The sequence below is a fragment of the Myxine glutinosa genome, chromosome 1 (genome assembly GCF_964187855.1).
Source record: "Myxine glutinosa chromosome 1, kmMyxGlut1.1, whole genome shotgun sequence".
Taxonomy (NCBI): domain Eukaryota; kingdom Metazoa; phylum Chordata; class Myxini; order Myxiniformes; family Myxinidae; genus Myxine; species Myxine glutinosa.
In genome coordinates this window covers 178,985,346-179,008,399 of record NC_136261.1, presented here as the reverse complement: position 1 = coordinate 179,008,399, position 23,054 = coordinate 178,985,346, and the positions used below count along the sequence as shown (strand labels likewise).

The window sequence follows — 23,054 nt, the reverse complement described above, 5'->3', positions numbered from 1 at the left end:
CCTTGAAAGTTCATAGTATTTTTTTTTTTTTTTTTTTTTTTTTTGTTGTATACAATATCGAGGCTCGTGAAAGAGCTAACATTAATCTCACAAAAAGTCAAACCGACACAGAAAACACAAAATAAGAAGAGCGGTAGACGAGATTGGGAGAGAGGGGGAAGGACACAGACACAACATTTGAGAGCAGGGACATCGAGAGAACTGTGGGAGGGAGAGGGCTTGGGGGAAGGTGGGAGAGATATAAAACATATGGACACTGCAAGGACTTCCAGGAAAGAAGTTGGAATTTCAAAAAAATGGATCTGGGGTGAATTAGCGGGGGTAGAAAAGAGGAGTAGACAGTATGTACTGATGTATGGATGTTTACCTTTCTGGATATGCAATTGGCATGTCATGTTGATATGCAAAGTTTAAATCAACACCCATCTTATTACACCATTTTGGATTAAGGTTATTATGAAATGTCTTAGCAATTTAAGTTCATGCTGTTTGACTCCATTCCAGCTGTGGCTAGCAGATGGCCTCCATTGCTCTCATGAGAAGAAGAAGATCAGTTTTGTAAGATGTGATTAAAACAATATCAGTCATTTAATGTATGATCAGGGTAATATGACTTTAATTCCAGGAGGGTGCTCCCTTTGTCAGCCAGCCACCCTCAGTTGGACTGTTTCAGAATTGGAATAGTTGTACATCTGAGGGCCACGTGTTAAGAGACAATAGGTGTGCCTTCCTGTCGCTTTGCTGATGGGTTTAATCAAAACACAGCAAGTTGTACTTCACAAACATATTGATGTCTGTCTGTGAATCTGAATGAGGATGCAAAATTAAGTGAAACATGAGAAACAGAATCTTTCATAACACATACTGTAGTTGTTGTTGTTGCTGCTGCTGTCATGGTGGCTGTGGCCGTGTGGCGGTTGGTGTTGTTTGTGTGCTCCTTCTATGTGCTTTTATATATTTTTCTATTATTTCGACAAATATTTCTTTATATAATTTTGTGTGCTCCTTACATGTCCTAAATTGTTCATGCTGTCGTAGAATAATAAATGTTACCGTTTGAACCGCTGCACTCAGCTCCTATTTTGGCATCTTCTTCTTCAATCCTTGAAAGAGGGCTTTTAATACTAACACAAATTTTTGTTCCAAGTAAATCGATTATTAGCTTTCCAACCAAATAACTTGATTGTTAGTTTTCCAACGATACCATTTGTATTATTCTACAACGGCAGGAACCGCAAATTAAAGTTCAAGATCTTGATTCTTCTTCCTCTTATTCTTATTCTCTTTTTCTTCTAACTCAAGCCAGAAAGACTGGCTTTTAAAACCGGCATCCTTGGGATCAAACGGACATGAATGTTTGTTCCAACTAATTCGATTATTCGCTTTCCAACCAAGTAACTTGAACATTAGCTTTCGAACGGTACAATTTTTTATTATCGTATGACAGCAGGAACCCTTTTGAATGAAACATGACACATAAACTCACGAACTGATGAATGCTTCTCCTTTTAGTAATTTTTTTTTAAACAGATATGACCTTTTTTTTTTTAAAGTTTTGGAAATCAAAATAACTTAATATTAGCTGAATAGAGAATGAGATGCTTCATAATATTGTATAAGATCAGTGATGTAATTCTGGGTGAGAGGGTGAATAGATTTGGTGCTGAGATGGAAATAACTTTAGAGTGAATGTGCTGTATTTCTGGGAAATCAGTGCAGCAGGGAAGGAGTAGGTGTTGTGTGTTCATTGGTACTAGCCGAAACCCGTGGAACATCCACGGAAGGGAGGATGTGGTGTATGGATAGAGTGTACCATTATGGAAGGCATAGGGGATTTGCTTGTCCGAGTAAGAGTTAGGAAGAAAGATGAGAATGAAGAGTGCGTATATGAACAACGATTGCCGACACCGGCACAAATGCATGCTCTGGATTGTCCACTCAGTGGACGGCTTGCTTTCGCCTTCGCCTGTCCAATCAGTGGACGGCTTGCTTCGCCTTTGCCCAGCAGACGCCAATACGATGGCGTCGTAAGATGGCGTCGTATCGGCAGGTAATCGGATGCTTTTGGGCCCCAACGTCGGCTAATTCAGATTTTTCGAGTATGGCTGTACGTAATAAACAAAGAGCGTGGTTCGTAGATCGTAAATCCATTAGTGCCGTGGGCATCGGGTCACTGGGTGCGGCGTAAAAGGGATAACAAAGTCGAGTCCTTACGCTATTATTATATAGATGATCACAGATACGTCTAACAGCCACATCACGTGACAGCTGAGAGGATTTTCGCAATAGACAGAGATAATCCTACTTCAACAGATTGTAGTAGTAATCATTGGAAAACATGACTGGTGTAGAGACCAAATGTTCGGTAACTTTCAGATATGATGGATGGAATCAACAGAACATTGATCAAGGTATGCTCATGGCCGTGGGAAGCAAGAAGAAGGTGACTTTTCAGGTGTTAACCCTTCATAGGAGCGAAAGAGCACTTTCATATTTGGAAGAGATGTTGTGACGATGGGAGACGCAGTCGGTTGCTATGCCCCATGTTGCTCTCCAAACTTTGCCTACAGTGACCAAGGCCTCCTCCTCTCATGGCTTATTAACTTTCTGTGCTGTCGTAGTCAGTACGTGTTTCTCAATGGGATCCTCTCTTCTCCACTCCCTGTCGATGCTGGAGTTGCCCTATAGAAGTGTCTTGGGCCCTGTCCTGTTCCTCATCTTCTTCAACAATCTTTCAGATTCTCTGGAAATCCTTCTTATGTCTTTGCTGATGACTTCCCCCTCCCTCACCCCCTCTGCTGTATCATTTCTCATCCTTCAAATATTCAGGCAGCAGCCTTTTCCCTTCTCTGCATGCCATGCTCAAACCAAAAATCTGTTCATCACTTGCAATATGTCTTTCAACCATGACAAATCTCACACTCTCATGCGGTCTTCCGGAAATGACCATCAGGTGAACCCTCCCATCGACCTCCTTAATAAAACTCTTCAAGAAGTTCAGTCACTCATACTTTTGGACTCACTATCAGCCATTATCTTTCTTGGGCAAACCAATCTCCAAGTTGACCTCCAAAGCAAGCCGCCGACTGGCCATCATTCACCATCCAAGGTCTTTCCTTGGCAAATCTGAGCCTTTATCATCTTACAAGGCTCTCATCCACAACTCAATGGAGTATTGTTCTCTCCTTTGGGGTGGTGCCCCTGCCTCACACCTTGTGATTGTTGATGCCATGGAAACCAAGGCTCTCAAAATCATTGAAATCTTCCGTGATGAAGCTGAGTCACTGGGCATGTTACCATCGCATTGTAGACCAGTCAGAGGCATTTCTGTCTTCTTATACCTCCTTACTCGTCTTTCACCCTTGGCCCTTTCCTCGTCCCCCACAATCTATTTCATTTTTTGTTCCATTTCTGTTTCATCCCCAGTTTTTCCCCTTCCTCCTTTTGCTGTGCTTGAGCCTGTATCAAGCTTGTTCATCCCCTGTGTCTTTGCCTCCCCCTTCCTTTTTTATTTTTTATACTTGGGCTAAGGCTCGTAACACACACCCAGACATACTGACGAGACAAACACTGAACACAGCCACTGAGCTTGGGGTAAGTGCCGTCACCAACGTCACTTCCCAGGATACTCTGGGTACCAGCAACGTCATAACAACAGCGCCGATTTTCTCACCGTACTCAGCGGGGCATTTCCTCAAGAGCAATTCCATCCTCCCCATGGATGCCAACCGATGGGGGATTGTCCGTGCTCTACCTTTTCAAGCAAGGATGCATCACGTACCATTTTAAAGTCTTTGGTATGACTTTTTCTTTCTTTCTTTTTTTGTATACTGAATCGAGGCTCGTGAAAGAGCTAACATTTACTTCACAAACAAATCAACCAGACAAACAAAACACACAAAAAGAGGGAGCGGAAAACAAGATAGGGAGAGAAGGGGAAGCACACAAACACAACATTTGAGAGCAGGGAGATGTGTGGAAGGGAGAGGGCTTGGGGGGAGGAGGCGTGGGAAGGGGGGTGGAGGGGTGGAGGGAGAAGTATAAAACACAAGGACACCAAGGACTTCCAGGACAGAAGTTGGTATTTCAAAAAAGTGGAATTGGGGTGAAATTAGCGGGGGTAGAAAAGATCAAGGTTTTGGATGGGGGAAGATAAGAGATGGTGGTGAACAGCTGTTTTAAAGACCTGGAGGGTGGAGTGGGATTGAAGAGAGTGAGGGAGTTTGTTCCAGAGGCGGGAGAAAAGAGGAATGAAGGAGTGAAGGTGAGCAGAGAGTCTTGATTTTGGCAGTTTGACCATAAGAGGGTTGCAGGCAGATCTTGTGCGACCTGTAGGAATATTTGCGGGACAGAGCCCAGAGAGAGCTGGGGGGGCAAGGCCAGAGAGGAGTCGGTAGAAGATGGAAAGACCACCAACCTGCCTGCGGTGAGTGAGTGAGAGGCCCTTGGAGTTAGCTTCATCGCGGGAGATTCCAATGATTCTGAATGCTTTGGTTTCAACAGCGTGAAGACGAGCTAGGTGTGAGGCAGGAGCACCAGCCCAGAGGGGAGAGCAGTATTCCATTGAGCTGCGGATGAAAGCCTTGTATGTGGTGAGGAGCTCAGGTGTGCCAAGGAAGGACTTCGCACGACGGAGGATGCCCAGTCGGCGACTGGCTTTGGAGGCCAGATTTGAAATGTGGTTTTCCCAGGGAAGATCATGGCAGATAGTGAGACCCAAAAGCTTGAGTGACAGAACTTCTTGGAGAGGATTATTCAGAAAGTGGATGGGAGGGTTGTCCAGTCGGTCTTTTCGGAGAGACATCGTAAGAGTGTGAGATTTGTCAGGATTGAAAGACATGTTCCACTTGTTTGCCCAGTCTGTGATTTTGTCCAGGTCTGCAGAGAGTGATGAGGCAGCAGACTTCCGATCTGAGGGATGAAGAATGGAGCGACAGAGAGTAGAGTCATCAGCAAAGAGATACAGAGGATTTTCAAGAGAGTCAGAGAGATCATTGATGAAGACCAGAAAAAGCACAGGGCCCAGAACACTGCCTTGTGGAACTCCAGCCTGAACTTGAACCGGTCTAAACCAGGATGGGTGTTTTTTCGGAGACACCATCTTTTTACTGGATGGCCACTGGCTCCCTACGGGAGCTCATCCGCCCTTTTCCTGGTGTTGTTTTTGGTCCTGGCAAGGTGTCACAGTCACCCTCCCCATGAGCAAATCCAGTGGGAGGTGTCGGTTTAGTCGCCGCCAACCCGACCGTGTGGGAGGTAGCACTGCACTGGCACTGCGCTGGGTTACATGTTACCAGTGGCAGTCCCAAAAGACTGACCTGACTTTAATCTCGTTCTTCCCCATGCCCATTCTCCCTTGATATTGGTGTGTTTCACCCGTTTCCACTTTGTGGAAACACCATCAACTTTTTATACAGAAAATAGTCCAGCCTTGTCTCTTCATGGGCCATGTATTTATTGCATATGGGGGGAAATGCAAGAATTTCTTTAGATTATGTTTGCGATGTTGTGGTCATCGTGGTCAAGTCCAAAATTGTGGTCTAATATATATATATATATATCACAATGGCTTGAATTAGTTAACTTGTGTATCTGGACTTGCTTCTCCACAAATCTTATTTTTTAATTTAAAAAAATTAACACCACTGGGGAAGGGCCGGACCCAAAACGAAGAGCCACCTTCTCCTTGGTGAAAAAGCAAAGAAAGAAGAAGGTAATAATTAAATGAGATCTAGATGATTGATTCGTAGCTTATTGTTGCAAGTTGATAGAAGTCTGGAACATACTGCTGGGAAAAGAGAGGCGGTGGGGGAGGGGGGAAGGAGGCATGGCGATTGGTAGGGAGGGAAGGGAGGGTAACGGAGAAAGGGTGAGCTAGATGGTTTGAAGATAACCATGTTCTTTCATGTTTGTTGATGACAATATTCTCAGCTGTGAATCAGCACATTGACTACACTGAAGAAAGGAATGTGTGCAGTACTTTGTCATACCATGGAATGCAATGCTCAAAAAACTGCACCGGTGCTTGACTGACATCAAACTTTTATTTGTCTGTCTAACAACCTGGCAGAAGGATGTTTTGCCCTCTTGGGGCGATTTTTAATAGCATGCCAGATGATAGTTGGGGTTGGTTCTATTTTCACTTTATGATGACCGTGTTTGAAATCATCCTAATGGAGTTGCCTACTCCATGTATGATACCTGATTATAATTTCTTATTGGAACTCCATTTTCCGTTTGCAAATGCATATTACACTGATATTCAATTATGATTTTGACACTGATTGTATCTGATACAGTGCCCTGCACATTGTGGCAAGAAATAGGATTTTGATAAAGATGCCATATCAGTATCTATCTTCTATCTTCTATCTTCTATATATATAAAATAAAGTTTTTGTTTGTTTGTTTGTCTGCACGCGCTAATCTCCTGAACGGTGAAAGATAGGAGGAAACCTCTGACTCAAAAAATGTCGGGGCAGGCCCCGGGAAGGTTATAGGCTAGGTGGTGAGGCCGGTCGAGGCCGCCTCGGCCGGGCTGGGCCCATTTCGCAATTAAAAGCTGAGCTGAATTATAGCAGTCAATCTTCTACGGCCGCGAGTAAAAGCTGAATTATAGTAGTAAATTCATTCAAAAAGAACCCGGGCAACGCTGGGTGCTTTTGCCTAGTTGCTTATAATTTACATAAGACAAACTGTTAGGCGAGCATGATACCTATTGAACTATCCTGTCATGTCTCACAGATTATCTGATATTATTAGACAATTAGAAAAACAAAATTATCTAGAAAGCATCTGAAAATGCAAAGTCCGTCTGCATCCACTTTGTATTCGGAGTTCTTGTTCTTCTTCGGTATACTAAACATGATGAAAACAGCTTAAAAATACAAAATATTGATGATTTTAGGCGACCTTGACCTTTTGACCTCAAAAGCAATAATCTTCAGTGACTCAATATGCAAACCCTGCTCAACTTTCAAATAAATCAGATGAAAATTGACACTTTTATGCAACCTTGACCTAATGACCTATGGTTATTTTTATTTATTTTATTTTATTTCTATGTTTTTACTTTTACTCCTCCACCTTTTGATTGGAAAAACAATTGGCTTCTAGCTTTTGATTGGTAAACCAATTCTGTGCCCGAATATGCAAATTCTTAAAAATTCAGGTCAATCAGATGAAAATTGACGATTTTATGTGATGCTGAACTTTGACCTTTTGACCAAATGATTTATTTGTCTTCTCTGTATTCTCATAATAAAACTTTGTTGAAAATTTGATGAGGAAAGATTAAATGGTATATTAAAAAAGTTATGGCACAGACAGATATACAGACAGACAGACAGACAGACAACACAAAGACGGACACAAAGACAAACACTCAGAAGTGATTGCAAACCTTATGGGCTTTGGCAGATGAGGAGGCCATTCAGTCCATCATGCCTGCGCTACACTACCAGCAGACACTCTCAACCATCCGCACACAAGCTACCTACATTTTCTGCCAATATCCCTGTACCCCTCTACCTCCAATGCATCTAGGTCCCTGTGTCATTTCAATTTAGACTTATTATCCCTACGTTTTTTGAAAAAAAAATCGTGGGGATATTGTAATCAGATCCGTCTGTCTGTCGGTCTCCGTTGTGCTATCACCTCCAAAACGGTTGGGCAGAAAATCACCAAACTTGGTAGTTATGATCGCCACATGGCAATAAGGTGCAGGAGCAGTGTCATCTTTGCCCCGCCCCTTGGAGCAGGGTCAAAAGGTCAAATACCGAAAAATGGAATTTCCGGCAAATTTTTAAACATTTTAAAATGAAACTTTGTATATGCAATCAACTCCGTAGGCCACATGATATACGTATGTAACGATTTTTTGGATTTGACCCGGTTAATGGCCCAAGGGGTAGGGATTTGGGAGCACAGGGGTCAAAATGGGAAAATTTGATATTGGGTCATTCCTGGTGGAATTTTTTTACCATCTTTCAACTTTGTTTTAGGTGGGAAGTGTGGGGATTTGCGATTACACGCCATCGACTTCGCTCTAGTCTACTCGTTCTGCTGCCACTATCTTTCCCAGGAGACCTCTCCATGCATTAACTGCTCTGCTCCGCATTAACATTAACAAAGAATCTGCAACTAACCCTTGCCTATTGGTGGTGTCCAAACTCTCCTCTTTTTTTTCCTGGTCTGATCACTGTCTATTCTGCTGAAAAATTATTGTCTACTTATTTTGTATCCACCCTTCATTACCTTAAACATCTCAATCAAAATCGTTAATAATCGCCTCCTTTCTAATACATTCGTTTGTAAGCATATAATTCTGTGCACATTTGAATGGGTGGCCATTTTTTCCCTGTGCCACCTCTACATAATAAAGTCCTGCCTCCTTCAGCTGCTCCTCATAACTTAGTCTAGCCAGCCATATGCTGAACCTTCTCTATGGCAGCTGTGCCCTATTAGAACAGAATACAGTATACTTTTAATGTAGGAAAAAAAACAATGAGTGTTGGTAAGATGCACACACATACCATGGCTAAATATTGGTTTTCTTGAAACTTTTGTTTTTTGTTCTCCCGTGCCAAACAAAGGACGTTTGTTTGAAATATATTTGTTCTATATGTGAATTCCCACTGACTGATTCAGCTTCTGTTTCTCTCCAGGCATGAGGGTTTTGAATATAGGAGTACTTGTTATCTTGTTCTTCTCAGCAACATGTTCAGGTAGGCAAATACACAACCTACACATTTTATACTCTATATCATTTCAAAAATGTTGGGATATGGCTTCTATAAAGGAGCCAAGCGTGCATCCATGTGTGCATGTGAGTTCCTCCCATTGGTTGGATATTTCACCTGGCTCCACCTACAATTTATATACTGCCGCCGCCATGTTGGTGCTTCCTGCTATGCGAAGGCTTCCTGCTTTGCGAAGTCAAAGACATCTTTGGAACTGTCATATTCACAATCGTCATCACGGGGATCCCTATAAGTTTTCCCTTCAGTGTAAAATGACCAAAGCGACAGTTGAAAGCATTTTGAGCCGATAGGAGTCACTAGCCTTGTGAAGATAGGCCTCAGCGATTGAGGCAGCAGTCTGTTGTTTATACACCACCCAAACAACCTTGTGGCATTCTATTAAGCAGGGCTTTTACTATGGAGGTTATGCAGGCCCTTGCTATTATTTCCAACATTTTCTCATAAACTAGCACATTACCTGTCGACCAGGGACCATAACACCCATGTCATAATAAAGGTCTTTGTTAAGGACTTCCGGGACTAGGCCATCCTGCCAGCCCCAAGGACACCTTTGGCATTAAAACACTTTTATGATAGAGCAAAAGTCTGACCCATAAAGAAAGCACAGACACTATTTTAAATATATTTTCTCATACATTGAGGGGCAAAAAGTGAAATGTATGAAGTTCTAATCTGAAGTACTTAAAAGTTTAGAAACTACTATTATACAGCATCTCGGGGATGATGTCACTCAATTACAATATCGTCAAATATAAAATAGTCAGCACCATAACAATGGCAAATAAGTGAAGAATAATGATAGTTGAATGTTTATTTGAGAAAACTCATAGTAGGCATTGTAAACCGAAACACACGCACACACACACAAACACACACACACACACATAAACACACGCACACACGCAAACACACGCAAAACCACACCTTGAAACCTTGAAAGAAGGACATCCTACAGATGATGCCTTTACTCCACAAGTGGCAGACTGAGCTATTTGGCAAGCTTGTCCTATCTTAGATGAATTGTCAGGCATTTATGACTTGTGCCTTACAATATCTTCTCTTCTTCTGAAGGATCGCTGCATGTAGCACACGTGAAATTGACAACAGCAAAAGTTGTCAGTTCTTGTCTAGCAACAGCACGAAAAGGAGCATTGCGATTCACTCTGTCCATATCCACTCTCTCCTTGGTGCAAACATCTAACCCCTCCTTGCATTTTGTTCTGCAATAATCTATTTTCTGTGCAGCACAGAAAAAGCTGTCTTCATCAATTAAAAAATTCTTCAGATCTTTTCTCACTTTGTCTTTCCATATCAGCTTGTCTCCATCTGCCAGGCAGTTTGTGGACACCATCCAATAGGTTGTTAGCTCTTTCACTAGCCTCGATCTTTATACCAAAAAAAAAAGGTGTTTTATAGAGATGTGGTTGTATTTTATCTGCGCAAGATAACCTACCAGAAAACTTTACTAGCTGCAATAACGTTTTATCGTAACTCCTTCATCCCCAAAACTGTCTCCTTATTTGTACACTACTAATATGTCCTGTCCATTGTTGAGCCTAAAGCATGTTCTGTTTGTTCATGTGGCTGCTGAGATAGAAGTAGGTTTACATATGAAAGTTATCATGAAAGAAGATGTATTGTGAAAATCTTACTCTTCATCGATCTGCTGGGCAATGGTGGGGAAAAATTCGAACCTCTCCCTCTTATTAGCCGCGTCGCAGACGCTGCTCATAGAGTGCCTCTGCTGTTGTTGTTGTTCTTCTTCTTGTTCTTGTTCTTGCAGAGAAGACAAAACCTCAAAGCTCCACCCATTCTGGGAACCATAGCTCCACCCATTCTGGGAGAGCCTTCATATAAACAAATATCCACCATTTTATTAACTCGCATAGCTTTGAGGCCTGTTTTGTAGGCCCGTGGTGTCTTCCTCTCTCACACAGTTTTATTTCAAATCAAATTCGATATATCATTTCATTTTTCACAGTCGCTAACATAGTTTTAGACTCGGTTGAAAAAAAACGGGAAGAAAATCCGATGAAAGTTGCCCTTTATAGAACGAAATGAATTCTCAAAGGCCTGTAACTTCAAGTCCATTGAGATATATTTTTTTTAAATCGCGGCATGGTCAGTCATACACCGCCCGAAATAACAGACGGGAAAATGCCGAGATATATATATTTTGTTTAAATCGCGGCATGGTCAGTCATACACCGCCCGAAATAACAGACGGGAAAATGCCGAGATATATTAAAAATTCGTCCATTTGATGACAATCGTCACGATGAAATATTTAATTTATACGTCGTCACAATAGTGTGGAGAGAGGAGCATAGCTTCGTTCACGTGTCGCCACACACGGGAAATTGCCGAGATATATATTTTTTTCAATCGCGGCATGGTCAGTCATACACCGCCTGAAATAACAGACGGGAAAATGCCGAGATATATTAAAAATTCGTCGCCACACACGGGAAATTGCCGAGATATATTTTCACTTTGCACAAAAATAACATCAAGTAATCGAATCAATAGGAATGTCCTGTACCTATAACATCGACGTTATAGGCACAGCTGCATCTAGGCATTGTGTAACATCGACGCGGCTTTTGTTTTAATTAAAACTTTTTGTACTTGTTTATTTTGGTCTGGTGCTGCAGTAACTGTATATTTTGGGGCTACAGTTTCAAATTGTCGTGGATGATTCTACCAATGGTTGTGCGAGACATTCCCACCAGCTGTGCAAGTCGGCATGTCGACATTTTCGGAGAAGCTTGCAAAGCTTCTCTTACAGTTTCTATCTTGTCGGTGTTCTCACTGAAGGTTTTCACCCACTGTGTCCTTTAATTTGGTCTTTCACACTTCCAGTTTCTCTACACATTTCAACAATACATTTGGATAGATTCATGCATTTGGAGAGACCGTGCAAAACTGCCTTCATGTGGAAACATATGACTGTCGCAATAAATGTCTCCAAATTGAGTGTTTGCTGTAGCACAGATAAATTATTCGACATGATTGAAACTTCTATGGAAAAAACTTTAAACCTTGTTCTTTAAGCGACCTGAAAATAATAAAGAGGGACATATTAGTAAAATTACAACAGCTATTTCAAACGTTGCACATAATTTTGGACCACCCTGTACAGATATATATATATAATTGTCGCGTCAGGGGGTTGTGGACCTCGAAAAGGCTTCCGACGCTGTTCCAAGAGAGATGGCGATGACGACACTGAGATGGATGGGAGTGCCAGAAGCAGAAGCTAGGCTGGTAGAAGGGATGTACAAGGGAACAAACGGAAGAGTTTTGGTTGGGCCTGGGATGTTGGATGAGTTCAATGTGAACATCAGTTTGAGGCAGAGAAGCGCTCTCAGCCCACTCCTGTTTATCATGGTGATGGAGCTGGTAAGCAGGAAAGTAAACATGAGGGGTATTCTTGGGAGGATGTTGCATGCAGACAATCTGGCTGTGGTGGAGAGTGGGCAGGAGCTGCAGGTAGTACTGCGGGAGTGGAAGAAGGCATTTGAGAAACATGGTCTAAAGATGAGTATGGAGAAAACAGACGTGATGTGGGTCAGATAGGAGAGAAAATAAATGAATGGTGATCAGGTGAGAGGGAAAGGAGATCAGACAGGGAAATATGTTTGAGTATGGGGAGGGGAGAGTGACCAGGGATGGTAAGTCAGTGGCAGAGGTACGGAGGAGGATTCAGGTGGGTGTGAATGCGTGGTGGAGGATGGAGGGAGTATTGGAGTGAGTAAGAAAGATTTCAAGGAGATTGAAAGGTAAGGATCTGATGTCGTGTGTGATGCCGGCCTATCTTTACGGTCTGGAGTTGGTGGCACTGACAGAGAGACAACAACAGAGGCTGCAGGTTTGCAAGAACAACTGGGTCAGGACGATTGTGGGAGTGAAGACGGTGGATAGAAGGAGAATGGATAAACTGAGGAAGGAGATTGGTGTGCAGATGAGCTTGATGGGGAGATTGGTGAAATGCTGGCTGAGATGGGCTGGACATTGGAATGGATGGGGAAGAGAGAATGGCAAAGAGAGTGGATAGGTTAAGGGAATAAGGTAAGAGGAAAAGAGGTAGACCATGGTTGAGATTGGAGGATTGTTTGAAGAGGGATATCAGTAAGGTCGGGGTGGTTAGAGAGTGGAGAGAGTTGGTTAAAGCCGGATTTATGCTTCTGCGTCTGAGTCTGCGAACATTCACGGGTGTCGCCCACAGACGTCCGCATGGGTGTTTGTCAACACACCAGCACGTCACGTTAATGTGTGCACTAGGGGGCAGTGTTGCATTTACTAAAAGGAAAGAATGCACAGAAACCAAAGAAGAACACTGACATCGATTCAGGAAAAGATTATTACATAGATCGGATACAGGGTCATATGCATTCCAACAGTGTAAGTATTATTAAAACAGGCAATACCTTGGTGACTACCATAAGTCTATAAGATTAAAATAAGACTACCATAAGACTATCATTATATCATAGTCCTACTGCCATGGTTACTAAATGAATACATATCGTCAACCATTGAAAGCCTCCATTGTCTTACCTCAAATTCATTACTGAAGAAATTGGTCTCAATTTCACGGTGTTTAACAAATCCATGGAGCCAAGACAACATAATATAGTGTTCCGGTACTTTCTGCCCTCTGGGCCCAGGATCCCCACTCTTCGTCTTCATTTGCCTCTTCAGCCGCACAAATTTGTGTCGCATCGTCTTCCATTTCTCCTTGCAAACTCCCGGATCTTTATCTAATGTTTTCCCGATCTCCCTCCAAGAAGTCATCCGAGCCTGGTTATTTTTATAATATTTTGATGAGGTGTCATACAAATGTTTGAATTTGCGAGCCTCATTTGAGAGTCGCTCCTCAAACTGCTCCATTGCTGTTCTCCATTTGAATGCTTTGGTTCTTCGTTTTAGTTTTAGTTTTGGGTCTTGGCCAAACCCCCAATGCTACCGGATATACTTCCCTACTCAACCAATCAGCGTTTGTTTGACGCACATGACCACAGCTAAGCGTGACGTGTTGTTGAGATTTTGGAGGTGTGTGCGTCGACCCCTCTTCGAGCCTCTGTGGGCTACGGTTACCCATAAACCCCTTCTCTGTGTAGCTACGCAGAGACGTTTACGTGCATCTTCGCAGAAGCCTAACTCCGGCTTTAGGACAGAAGTTAGTAGAGGAGTATCGTGGTCAAGGCAGGGCAAAAGCTTGGTACCATTGAACCTCATATCACTCCTTATCAAGGGAAGAGGAGGAAAAGAAGAATGGGTCCCACAAATGCAGACCCTCTGTGCAGAAAGTCCAAGATCTCTGTGAGCAGGCAGGGCTTGTGCTCCTAATCACACTCTAATAGCAGAACACTCTGCTATAATTTAATATTCCCAAAAGGCCGTGGGAATTAACCCATCGGTTGTGCCAAATTCATTGCTAGCATCAAGAAACTCAAACACAGAAGAAGTATTTTTGGCCCGTCAATATTGGATTGCCAAATAATAGTGTTGGACATATATTGAGCCCCTGTTTTCACAGTTCTAAAATGTAATCTGCTTGTGCTCTGGTGCTTTGTTATGCTCTTTCATTAGTCTGGCGTTGGCTTAGCGGTTAGGGTGCTGGCTTGGGATCCTAGGATCCTGGGTTCGAATCCTGGTCGATCGCTGAATTAACGCCAGGGGGGTTGACTCAGCCTGTCATCCTTCCGAGGTCGGCAAATTGAGTACCAGTTCACTGGTAATTCCCTGTGTGTCGCAAGAGGCGACTAACAGGGTTGGCGGCAGAAAGGGCATCCGGCCATAAAAAAGCATTGCTTCAAAGAAGGGACCACGGTGCCTGAAAAAGGCCAACCCCTGCTCTGCGGGGCAAAATGGCCTCTAAAGGTGGTTCTTAGTCTCAACACATATACAAAAAAAAATCCATCAGTATAAAAAGCAACATGATGTTGTACAGGCTCATTTTATTTTTCCTTGAGAGTCGATCATTCAAGATGGGGTTGAGGTTTTCTGGAGCAGATGCAGATCATGCAATGCAGTATTGGATATCTGCTTCTCTTCAGCAGTCTGAAATATGATGTGGGGCCAAGCACAAGATGCTTCCTGAAGCACTCCCATCAATAATAATGGAAAAGAAAATTACAAGGATCAAAATAAGCTTCAAAATTAATAGCAAATAAAAAACAGAACAGGGTAAGGAAAATATTGAAAGAGCAAATCACCTTGTAAATCATGGAATTTATATCTATCTCAACTAAAATAGGAATCTGGTCGAGTTGTAAAGAAAATTCTTCTAATGCATCCAAAAATCCACAAGGTAATCCAATGTACTAATCACCACTTTTCTCTGGATCCAATTTTGAAATTGAGACTGACATGTTTATTCTGTCCTTGCAGGTAGTTCCTGTTCCCAGAGCAATGCACGGACATGTTATGAGTGTTTGCAGTTCAGCCCCAAATGTGCTTACTGCTCTCAGGAGGTGTGTCAAAACAAGCCCTGACGTGCTTACCCTTAATACTCCTGCCATCTTGCTTTGTTATTGAAGATGTGAAAGTATTTCTTTTTGGCAGGGGGCGTGAGATGGAGTGAAACTTTTCATAACCTTGTTAAAAAAATGTTTTTTAAATATTGTTATGTGGAAAGAAATTGATTTCAATTTGTCATGACAAATATGATTAAAGGTCAATATTTAACATATAAATGTGTCACAATCAAAACTTATTGTGGAGACTAACTATGAAAGATGGCATTTGTAATGCAGCCTCACATTCATCAACCAGGTCTAAGGTTATTACACAAAAGATGGAACTTTAAAATTGAAAGGTATAGAAAAAGATGTTAAAGAATACATATTGCAACTTTTGGTATGAAATATAACAGTTGTGGTATTTCAAGCATCTCCCTTTCCAACTTCACACCATCCTAGTACTTTTCAAGCTATCTTTTTAAATTTCTGATGGCTTTTTCAGAAATATGATCATCAGCGCTGTGATACTTTTGAAAACCTACGACGGACTTGCAAGGAGATTACTAATGTCAAATCAAGTGCAACAGTCCTTGAGGTAAATGCTTTGAATCGAAACGTTCTTTCACTTTTGCTCCGTTAACTTTATATCATATTAGACATCCTCATGAACGTGAATGGTTCGACCTTTTACCATGTTTTCCACCTCAAATGAGCTGCAATAATTCTCAACTTATTTATAGTAATTCTCAACACTATTCTCAACTTATATTCTCAACTTATTGATAGTTTTGTTGATAAAGATTTTTAAACACTTATTTATAAGACTGGGATTTAATGATGTCATTAATTACCCAAGGGAATGTCATTCTTTAAAACTGGCGAACATATACAGGTTTAGTGAAAATGTTATGTATTCACTTTTGTTAAGGTATTATCTTCAGTTCATCATTCCATCCTGTGTCAATTGAGGTAAGTCTGTGCTTCTTAAAATGTTGCTTAAACATTAAGGAAAGCAGCTGAGTTAGCTTGCCCTCAGTCAAAACCACCTGGCCTTCCATATTTCCCATCCAGGTATTTATTTTGATCCAGATTTTCCATAAGCCTCAAACTTCGAAAACACAAATAAAACGGCTTTGCCCTGCTTATCTTGCGAGATCTGATCGGATTGAGAGCATTAATGCCGACACGATGGAGATGGTCACTTCTGATATGCCTGATCCCCCAACATTTTATGTTTGGAATTTTCACATTGATCGAAGGCTCATTTTGGAGCTTGGAAAGAAATCACTTCCAGCACAGATATTAGTAGACGTCAGTGTATTATAATGCATATTTCAAGGACATTAGTATGAAATACACACATACAGTGTATTCAGAAAGTATTCAGACCCCTTCACTTTTTTCACATTTTGTTATGTTGCAGCCTTATGCTGAAATCGTTTAAATTCATTTTTTCCCTCATCAATCTGCACTCAATACCCCATTATGACAAAGAGAAAACAGGATTTTAGAAAGTTTTGCAAATTTATTAAAAAGAAAAAACTGAAATATGACATTGACATAAGTATTCATACCCTTTGCTATGACACTTGAAATTTAGCTCAGGTGCCTCCCATTTCTTTTGATCATCTTTGAGATGTTTCTACACCTTGATTGGAGTCCACCTGTGGTAAATTCAATTGATTGGACATGATTTGGAAAGGCACACACCTGTCTATATAAGGTCTCACAGCTGACAATGCATATCAGAACAAAAACCAAGCCATGAGGCCGAAGGAACGGTCTGCAGAGCTCAGAGACAGGATTGTGTCGAGGCACAGATCTGGGGAAGCCTAAAAAAAATTCTGCTGCATTGAAGGTTCCAAAGAGCACAGTGGCCTCCATAATTCTTAAATGGAAGAAGTTTGGAACAACCAGGACTCTTCCTAGAGCTGTCCGCCCGGTCAAACTGAGCAATCGGGTGAGAAGGGCCTTAGTAAGAGAGATGACCAAGAACTCGATTGTCACTGGCTGAGCTCCAGAGATCCTGTGTGGAGATGGAAGAAACTCCCAGAAGGACAACCATCACTGCAACACTCCACCGATTTGGGCTTTATGACAGAGTGGCCAGACGGAAGCCTCTCCTCAGTGAAAGACACATGAAAGCCCGCTTGAAGTTTGCAAAAAAGCACCGAAAGGACTCTCAGACTGTGAGAAACAAGATTCTGTGGTCTGATGAAACCAAGATTGAATTGTTTGGCCTCAATTCTAAGCGTCATGTCTGGAGGAAACCAGGTACCGCTCATCACCTGCCCAATACCATCCCAACGGTGAAGCATGGTAGTGGCAGCATCATGCTGTGGGGGTGTTTTTCAGCAGCAGGGACTGAGGGACTGGTCAGGGTTGAGGGAACAATGAATGGAGCAAAGTACAGAGATATCCTTAATGAAAACCTGAAACAGAGAGCTGAGGACCTCAGACTGGGCCGAAGGGTCACCTTCCAACAGGACAATGACCCTAAGGACACAGCCAAGACAACGCAGGAGTGGCTTAGGGACAACTCTGTGAAGGTCCTTGAGTGGCCCAGCCAGAGCTCTGACTTGAACCCAATCGAACATCTCTGAAGAGACATGAAAATGGCTGTCCACCGACGGTCCCCATCCAATCTGACAGAGCTTGAGAGGATCTGCAGAGAAGAGTGGCAGAAAATCCCCAAATCCAGGTGTGCAAAGCTTGTCACGTCATACCCAAGAAGACTCGAGGCTGTAATCGCTACCAAAGGTGCTTCAACTAAGTACTGAGTTAAGGGTCTGAATACTTATGTCAATGTGATATTTCAGTTTTTTCTTTTTAATAAATTTGCAAAACTTTCTAAAATCCTGTTTTCTCTTTGTCATTATGGGGTATTGAGTGTAGATTGATGAGGGAAAACATGAATTTAAACGATTTCAGCATAAGGCTGCAACATAACAAAATGTGAAAAAAGTGAAGGGGTCTGAATACTTTCTGAATGCACTGTACATACAGTATATGGGATTTGAACCTGCGTTCTGAGCATCATGAACGATTGCTTCAGATGAGAATGCTAAAAAGGCCGACATGAAGTGTCTGTGCTACTTGTATAACATGCATGCTCTGTTTTATCCCATGGTACCTGAAAAGAGTCGGCTGTTGTGCTCCTCTACCCTCATTATATTCACCACCTAGATATTTAAATGTGATATGGAAGTTAATTGTATTGAAAATAGCCAATCAAGTAATGAGCATGGACAGTGTGCATAATTCCATTGCGGTGAATGTGAAAAATCCCAATGAATTTGTTAGGGGTCGACACCACTTGTCCTCTTACATCCTTTCTATCATTACATGCTTTACATGCGATAAAGTTCAAAATGAGAAGCTGTGGTCACGTATGTTATTTCATTGCCAAACCATTCTGAGGCCTCACATTGAGTGATTTGGGCTGTCGTTTATTAATGGAGCACAATCCAAAATTATGTTAGAAAACCTATCCACCATGAAATCTTGAGTCAGGCTCCCCAGTCCTCCCCAAATCATGAGTCAGGTAGGAAGGCCATTAGTTTCCTTTGATATCCTTGTATCAGAATGGAAAACAACGAATTTATTCTGGAACATTGTGATTGTGACAACTGATATATTTAGTATAGATATGGTGGTGCCCTAGTGATAACAAAAATGACCACACTGTGGTCACAACATGTGACAAAATCCAGTTGGGAAACACGCATTTAAAACACTCTTAAAAGATGAACAGCGCAATTGGGAAACACACATTTAATGCGTTATTAAATGTTTAACTCGACATCTCTCATCCATCACCATTCTATCAGAATGAGTCGATTTGTTACAGCCACGTGGATTGTTTAACCCCAATATGGGGATGTTCAAAATTTATGTAAAGCTATTTTTTAGGGAGCTGCATTCCATGTGTCAGCACAGTCTTGATTAAACCTTACTAATCATTTTTACTCGACATTAATTAGGTTTTTCAGGATAACTCATCGTGAGTAACACTCGACCCATACAAAGCCAATGGAAACCTGACGCAAGAAATCTGGGCAGTATATAATGAGCAGAGGCCTACAGGCCTGATGTCTTAGGCCCACCAGAAATCCAATATGGTGGCCATATTATTTCGTCTTGGTGCCATGGCCATGGTGGGTGGAGTCAAGCAACAGCTGTCCGACCAATGGGTACACATTTCGAAAATCGACTCCTAACAACAACCATAACAACAACAACAACAACAACAACAACCAGGTGCTTGTAGACCTGTGACACGTTGCAGGTAAAAATACAAGTGGAAACCAAAGGTTGTGGGGTCTAATCTGGATGAACACAGCAGTAAAAAGAAAGGGGTAAGTTTCTTGTAAGTTTCTCTTTGTAAGATTGTATGTTTCTCGAAGCTAAAGTCGTCTCTGAAGAAGTACCATGCCAGCCACCAGGAGTGCACGGTTGGTAAAAATCCAGGTTGATTGTTCATGATCTGAGGTTGATAAAAATCCAGGTTGATTGTTCATGATCTGCGGGACGCGGTTAATCTACCTGCTGCCACCTGGTCTGGTCTACATGCAGCACTACTCTACACATCGTGGTTGGCTCTTAATGCAGAGTAAATCCGACAAACAGAATTTAAAACGGAAAGCTTTAAAAGAGAAGTAAATATAATATCTGGTGAAATAGAGAACAAAATATACTTGACATTAGGTAAAATAGATTTAAGTACCAAACAATAGTTGATACTGTGGATAAAGGTTGTGGTTGTTAAAATGAAACGTTTTATTTATAGGAATAACTGTAATTCCAAGCCACAGGCACCTAAATAGTGACGGATATATATTGATACATGTTTTCTTGTATTTTTAACACGATGGGAGATGTAATTGATTTGAATCTGATGCTGATGTTTTGTTTATATTGTCAATGATGAACAGAAAACGGAAGAAAGAATGATGATGGAATCAAAGACTTTTAAAGTATCCCCAAGCAGGATGAAAGTACAGCTACGTCCAGGTATAATTTCACCATGTCGAGATTACAAATAGAAAGATACTTTGGTGTTTTCACTTATTTTTCACATACACTGACCCAATGACCCATCCTAAAAGGTCTATGCCCAAAAGTATCGATCAGTATCGACTGTCATTGGCCTATTACTGAAGTAGAAAAAGTAAAGTTGATTATTGAAATAATGTTAAATTTATCGTAAAGTTGATTGTGATGTGTACCTGTATCGTGTGCTTCCGGATGCTGTGATTCTTTGAATTTATACCATGTCTTCCGAACCCATTGCTGCTTTGTTGTCCAAGTGAGCAAATTTGCTGTGCCCATGTATTTGTTAGCTGTGCCCATCCATGTGCTGTGCCCAATTGTTCTGCCCATCCATGTGGGGTGTGTTGTACTTTGCAAATCACGATTGCCATGTCAGCCCAACATGAAGTCCTGATTGGCTAAAACTGAGCTTTGAGGTGTAAAATTGATTTGCAACTCTTAATGTGGCATCCATGATCATACTAAGCCTGGTGTTGGCTTAACGGTTAAGGTGGCTGGCTTAAGATCCTCGGATCTTGAGTTCAAGCCTCTGTTGTGCCGCTGAATGAACAACAGTTGGGTCGACTCAGCCTGTCATCCTTCTGAGGTCGGCAAAATGAGTACCAGCTTACTGGTAATAGAGGGCACTGCATCAGCGGCACAGCAGCACCCAAGAAAAATTACGCAATCAGCCACAGGATTCATACGAATAAATAATCTATATTATATTAGCCGTAGATGATTCTGTCTGTCCGGGGGTGTGGCTTACTCCATTGAGAGAGTAGCTCCACCCATTCTGGGAGAGGCTTCAACAACAAATATCCACCATTATATTAACTCACATAGCTTTGAGGCCTGTTTAGTTAGGCCTGTGGTGTCTTGCTCTCTCTCTCACAGTTTTATTTCAACTCTAATTCGATATCATTTCATTCTTCAGAGTCGCTAACATGGTTGTAGACTCGGTTGGAAAAAAAAAAAACGGGAATAAAATCCAATGAAAGTTTCCGTTTATAGAACGAAATGCATTTTCAAAGGCCTATAACATAAGCCTTTATCTCGACTGTAATTCACAATCTGATTTCATTTTTATCAATGGTTTTAGTCTTGGTTTCAGCATTAATTGAGAAAATTCACGCACATAATTGCCAAGATATATTAATTACAACAACAATTAAAACATTTTGATTACAACAACCCACTCACCAGGCAATGTCTGTTTCATTCGGAGCGATTATACACCGCCCAAAGAAGATTTTTTCTCGAGGAAATAAAATCGTGAAATCTTTAATAATTTTTTTTGGTTTTCACACGAGTTTTCAAGGCTGAATCAATCATGTACACATCCAGGATTAATAAAGAAACTCCATTTCACGTTTTTTCATCGCAGTTTTTTTGTCAGGCTCTTGGTGCGAGTTGCTCTCGACGTCAGAATATGCTCCATATGTGTCGTGTGCATCCAAGCTGTCTTTAGCTCAAGGTTACGTAATGTGGGGCATGTGGGTGGTCATTCCTGCTTCTTTATGTCAGCGCTGTCTCAATGAGTTGCATGAGGGTTATTTGTAACTGCCATTTTCAAAATGAATAAAAGAATGAGGGAACAGAACGAGGCACCAATGAAGGTCGTGATCCTCTCCCACTCCCCCATGTGTGACCCCCCCCCTCCGTGGGTTTGTGACCCACCCCACCCCCGTGTGTGACCCACCCCACCCCCCGTGTGTGACCCCCGCCCCGAGTGTGTTACCCACCCCGCGCCCCTCCCGTGGGTGAACCACCCCCGCCCCCCATGGGTGATCCACACCCCCTCCCCCCCCACCGTGGTTGATCCACTCCCCCCGTGGGTAGCCCACACCCCCCGTGGGTGGTTCACACGCACATGCATTCACATGTTATCAGAAGTAAATACATTGTGTAGATTATATAATTTGTGCATCTGATAAATTGCCAGTAACCATTTTGTAAAACTGAATGTGCAGCAACTACATGAAGATGTCCAAATGTCACACACGTCCATGCCCGTGGGATTCCCACGGGTGACCCCACTAGTTTATATTATAATAGCCGTAGGTGATCTGTCTGTCCGGGGGTGTGGCTACACCTGGTCTGGGAGGGGCTACAAAAACAAATATCCACCATTTTCTTTCCTCGCATAGCTTTGAGGCCTGTTTTGTTAGGCCTGTGGTGTCTTGCTCTCTCTCACAGTTTTATTTCAACTATAATTCGATATCTCATTTCATTTTGCACAGTCGCTAACATAGTTTTAGACTAGGTTGAAAAAAACCCGGAAGTTCCCCTTTATAGAACGAAATGCATTTTCGAAGGCCTGTAAAATAAAGCCCATTCATTGAGTCATCCTCACCATTTTATCTCGAATTCACCATCCTATTTCATTTTTATCGATGGTTTTAGACTCGGTTTCAGCAATAATTGAAAAAATAAATGCACACACGGGAAAATGCCGAGATATATAAAAAATCGCGGGGCGATGCATTCACATGTCATCAGAAGTAAATACATTGTGTAGATGACATCATTTGTGCATCTGATAAATTGGCAGTAACCATTTTGTGAAACTGAATGTGCAGGTGCAGCATCTAACTCAATATGTCGAAATGTCACACACGTCCATGCCCGTGGGATTCCCACGGGTGACCCCACTCGTAATAATAAAATCCATGATAGCGCAGCACATTGATGGGCTCTAAGTTTCACTTCCATTTTTCCCTGTCCTCTACCTCCCCTCATTACTACTGTAAGCCTCCTTTTTGCTACCTCTCCATCGGCACCTTTTTCCTCT

At 42.0% G+C, this 23,054-nt stretch overlaps 1 protein-coding gene across 4 annotated transcripts in view; it reads left to right on the top strand.

The window, feature by feature from the left end:
• Window positions 1–23,054, top strand: part of ITGB4 (integrin subunit beta 4) — a 177,898-nt gene that overhangs the window by 5,799 nt on the left and 149,045 nt on the right. For all 4 annotated transcript variants that reach the window (XM_078780662.1, XM_078780657.1, XM_078780648.1 and 1 more), the window contains exons 2-5: window positions 8,667–8,726; window positions 15,159–15,241; window positions 15,732–15,824; window positions 20,164–20,242. In XM_078780662.1, the coding sequence (XP_078636788.1) occupies window positions 8,669–8,726; window positions 15,159–15,241; window positions 15,732–15,824; window positions 20,164–20,242 (313 nt within the window). In that variant the 5' untranslated portion in view covers window positions 8,667–8,668. The remainder of the gene's footprint in view (window positions 1–8,666; window positions 8,727–15,158; window positions 15,242–15,731; window positions 15,825–20,163; window positions 20,243–23,054) is intronic.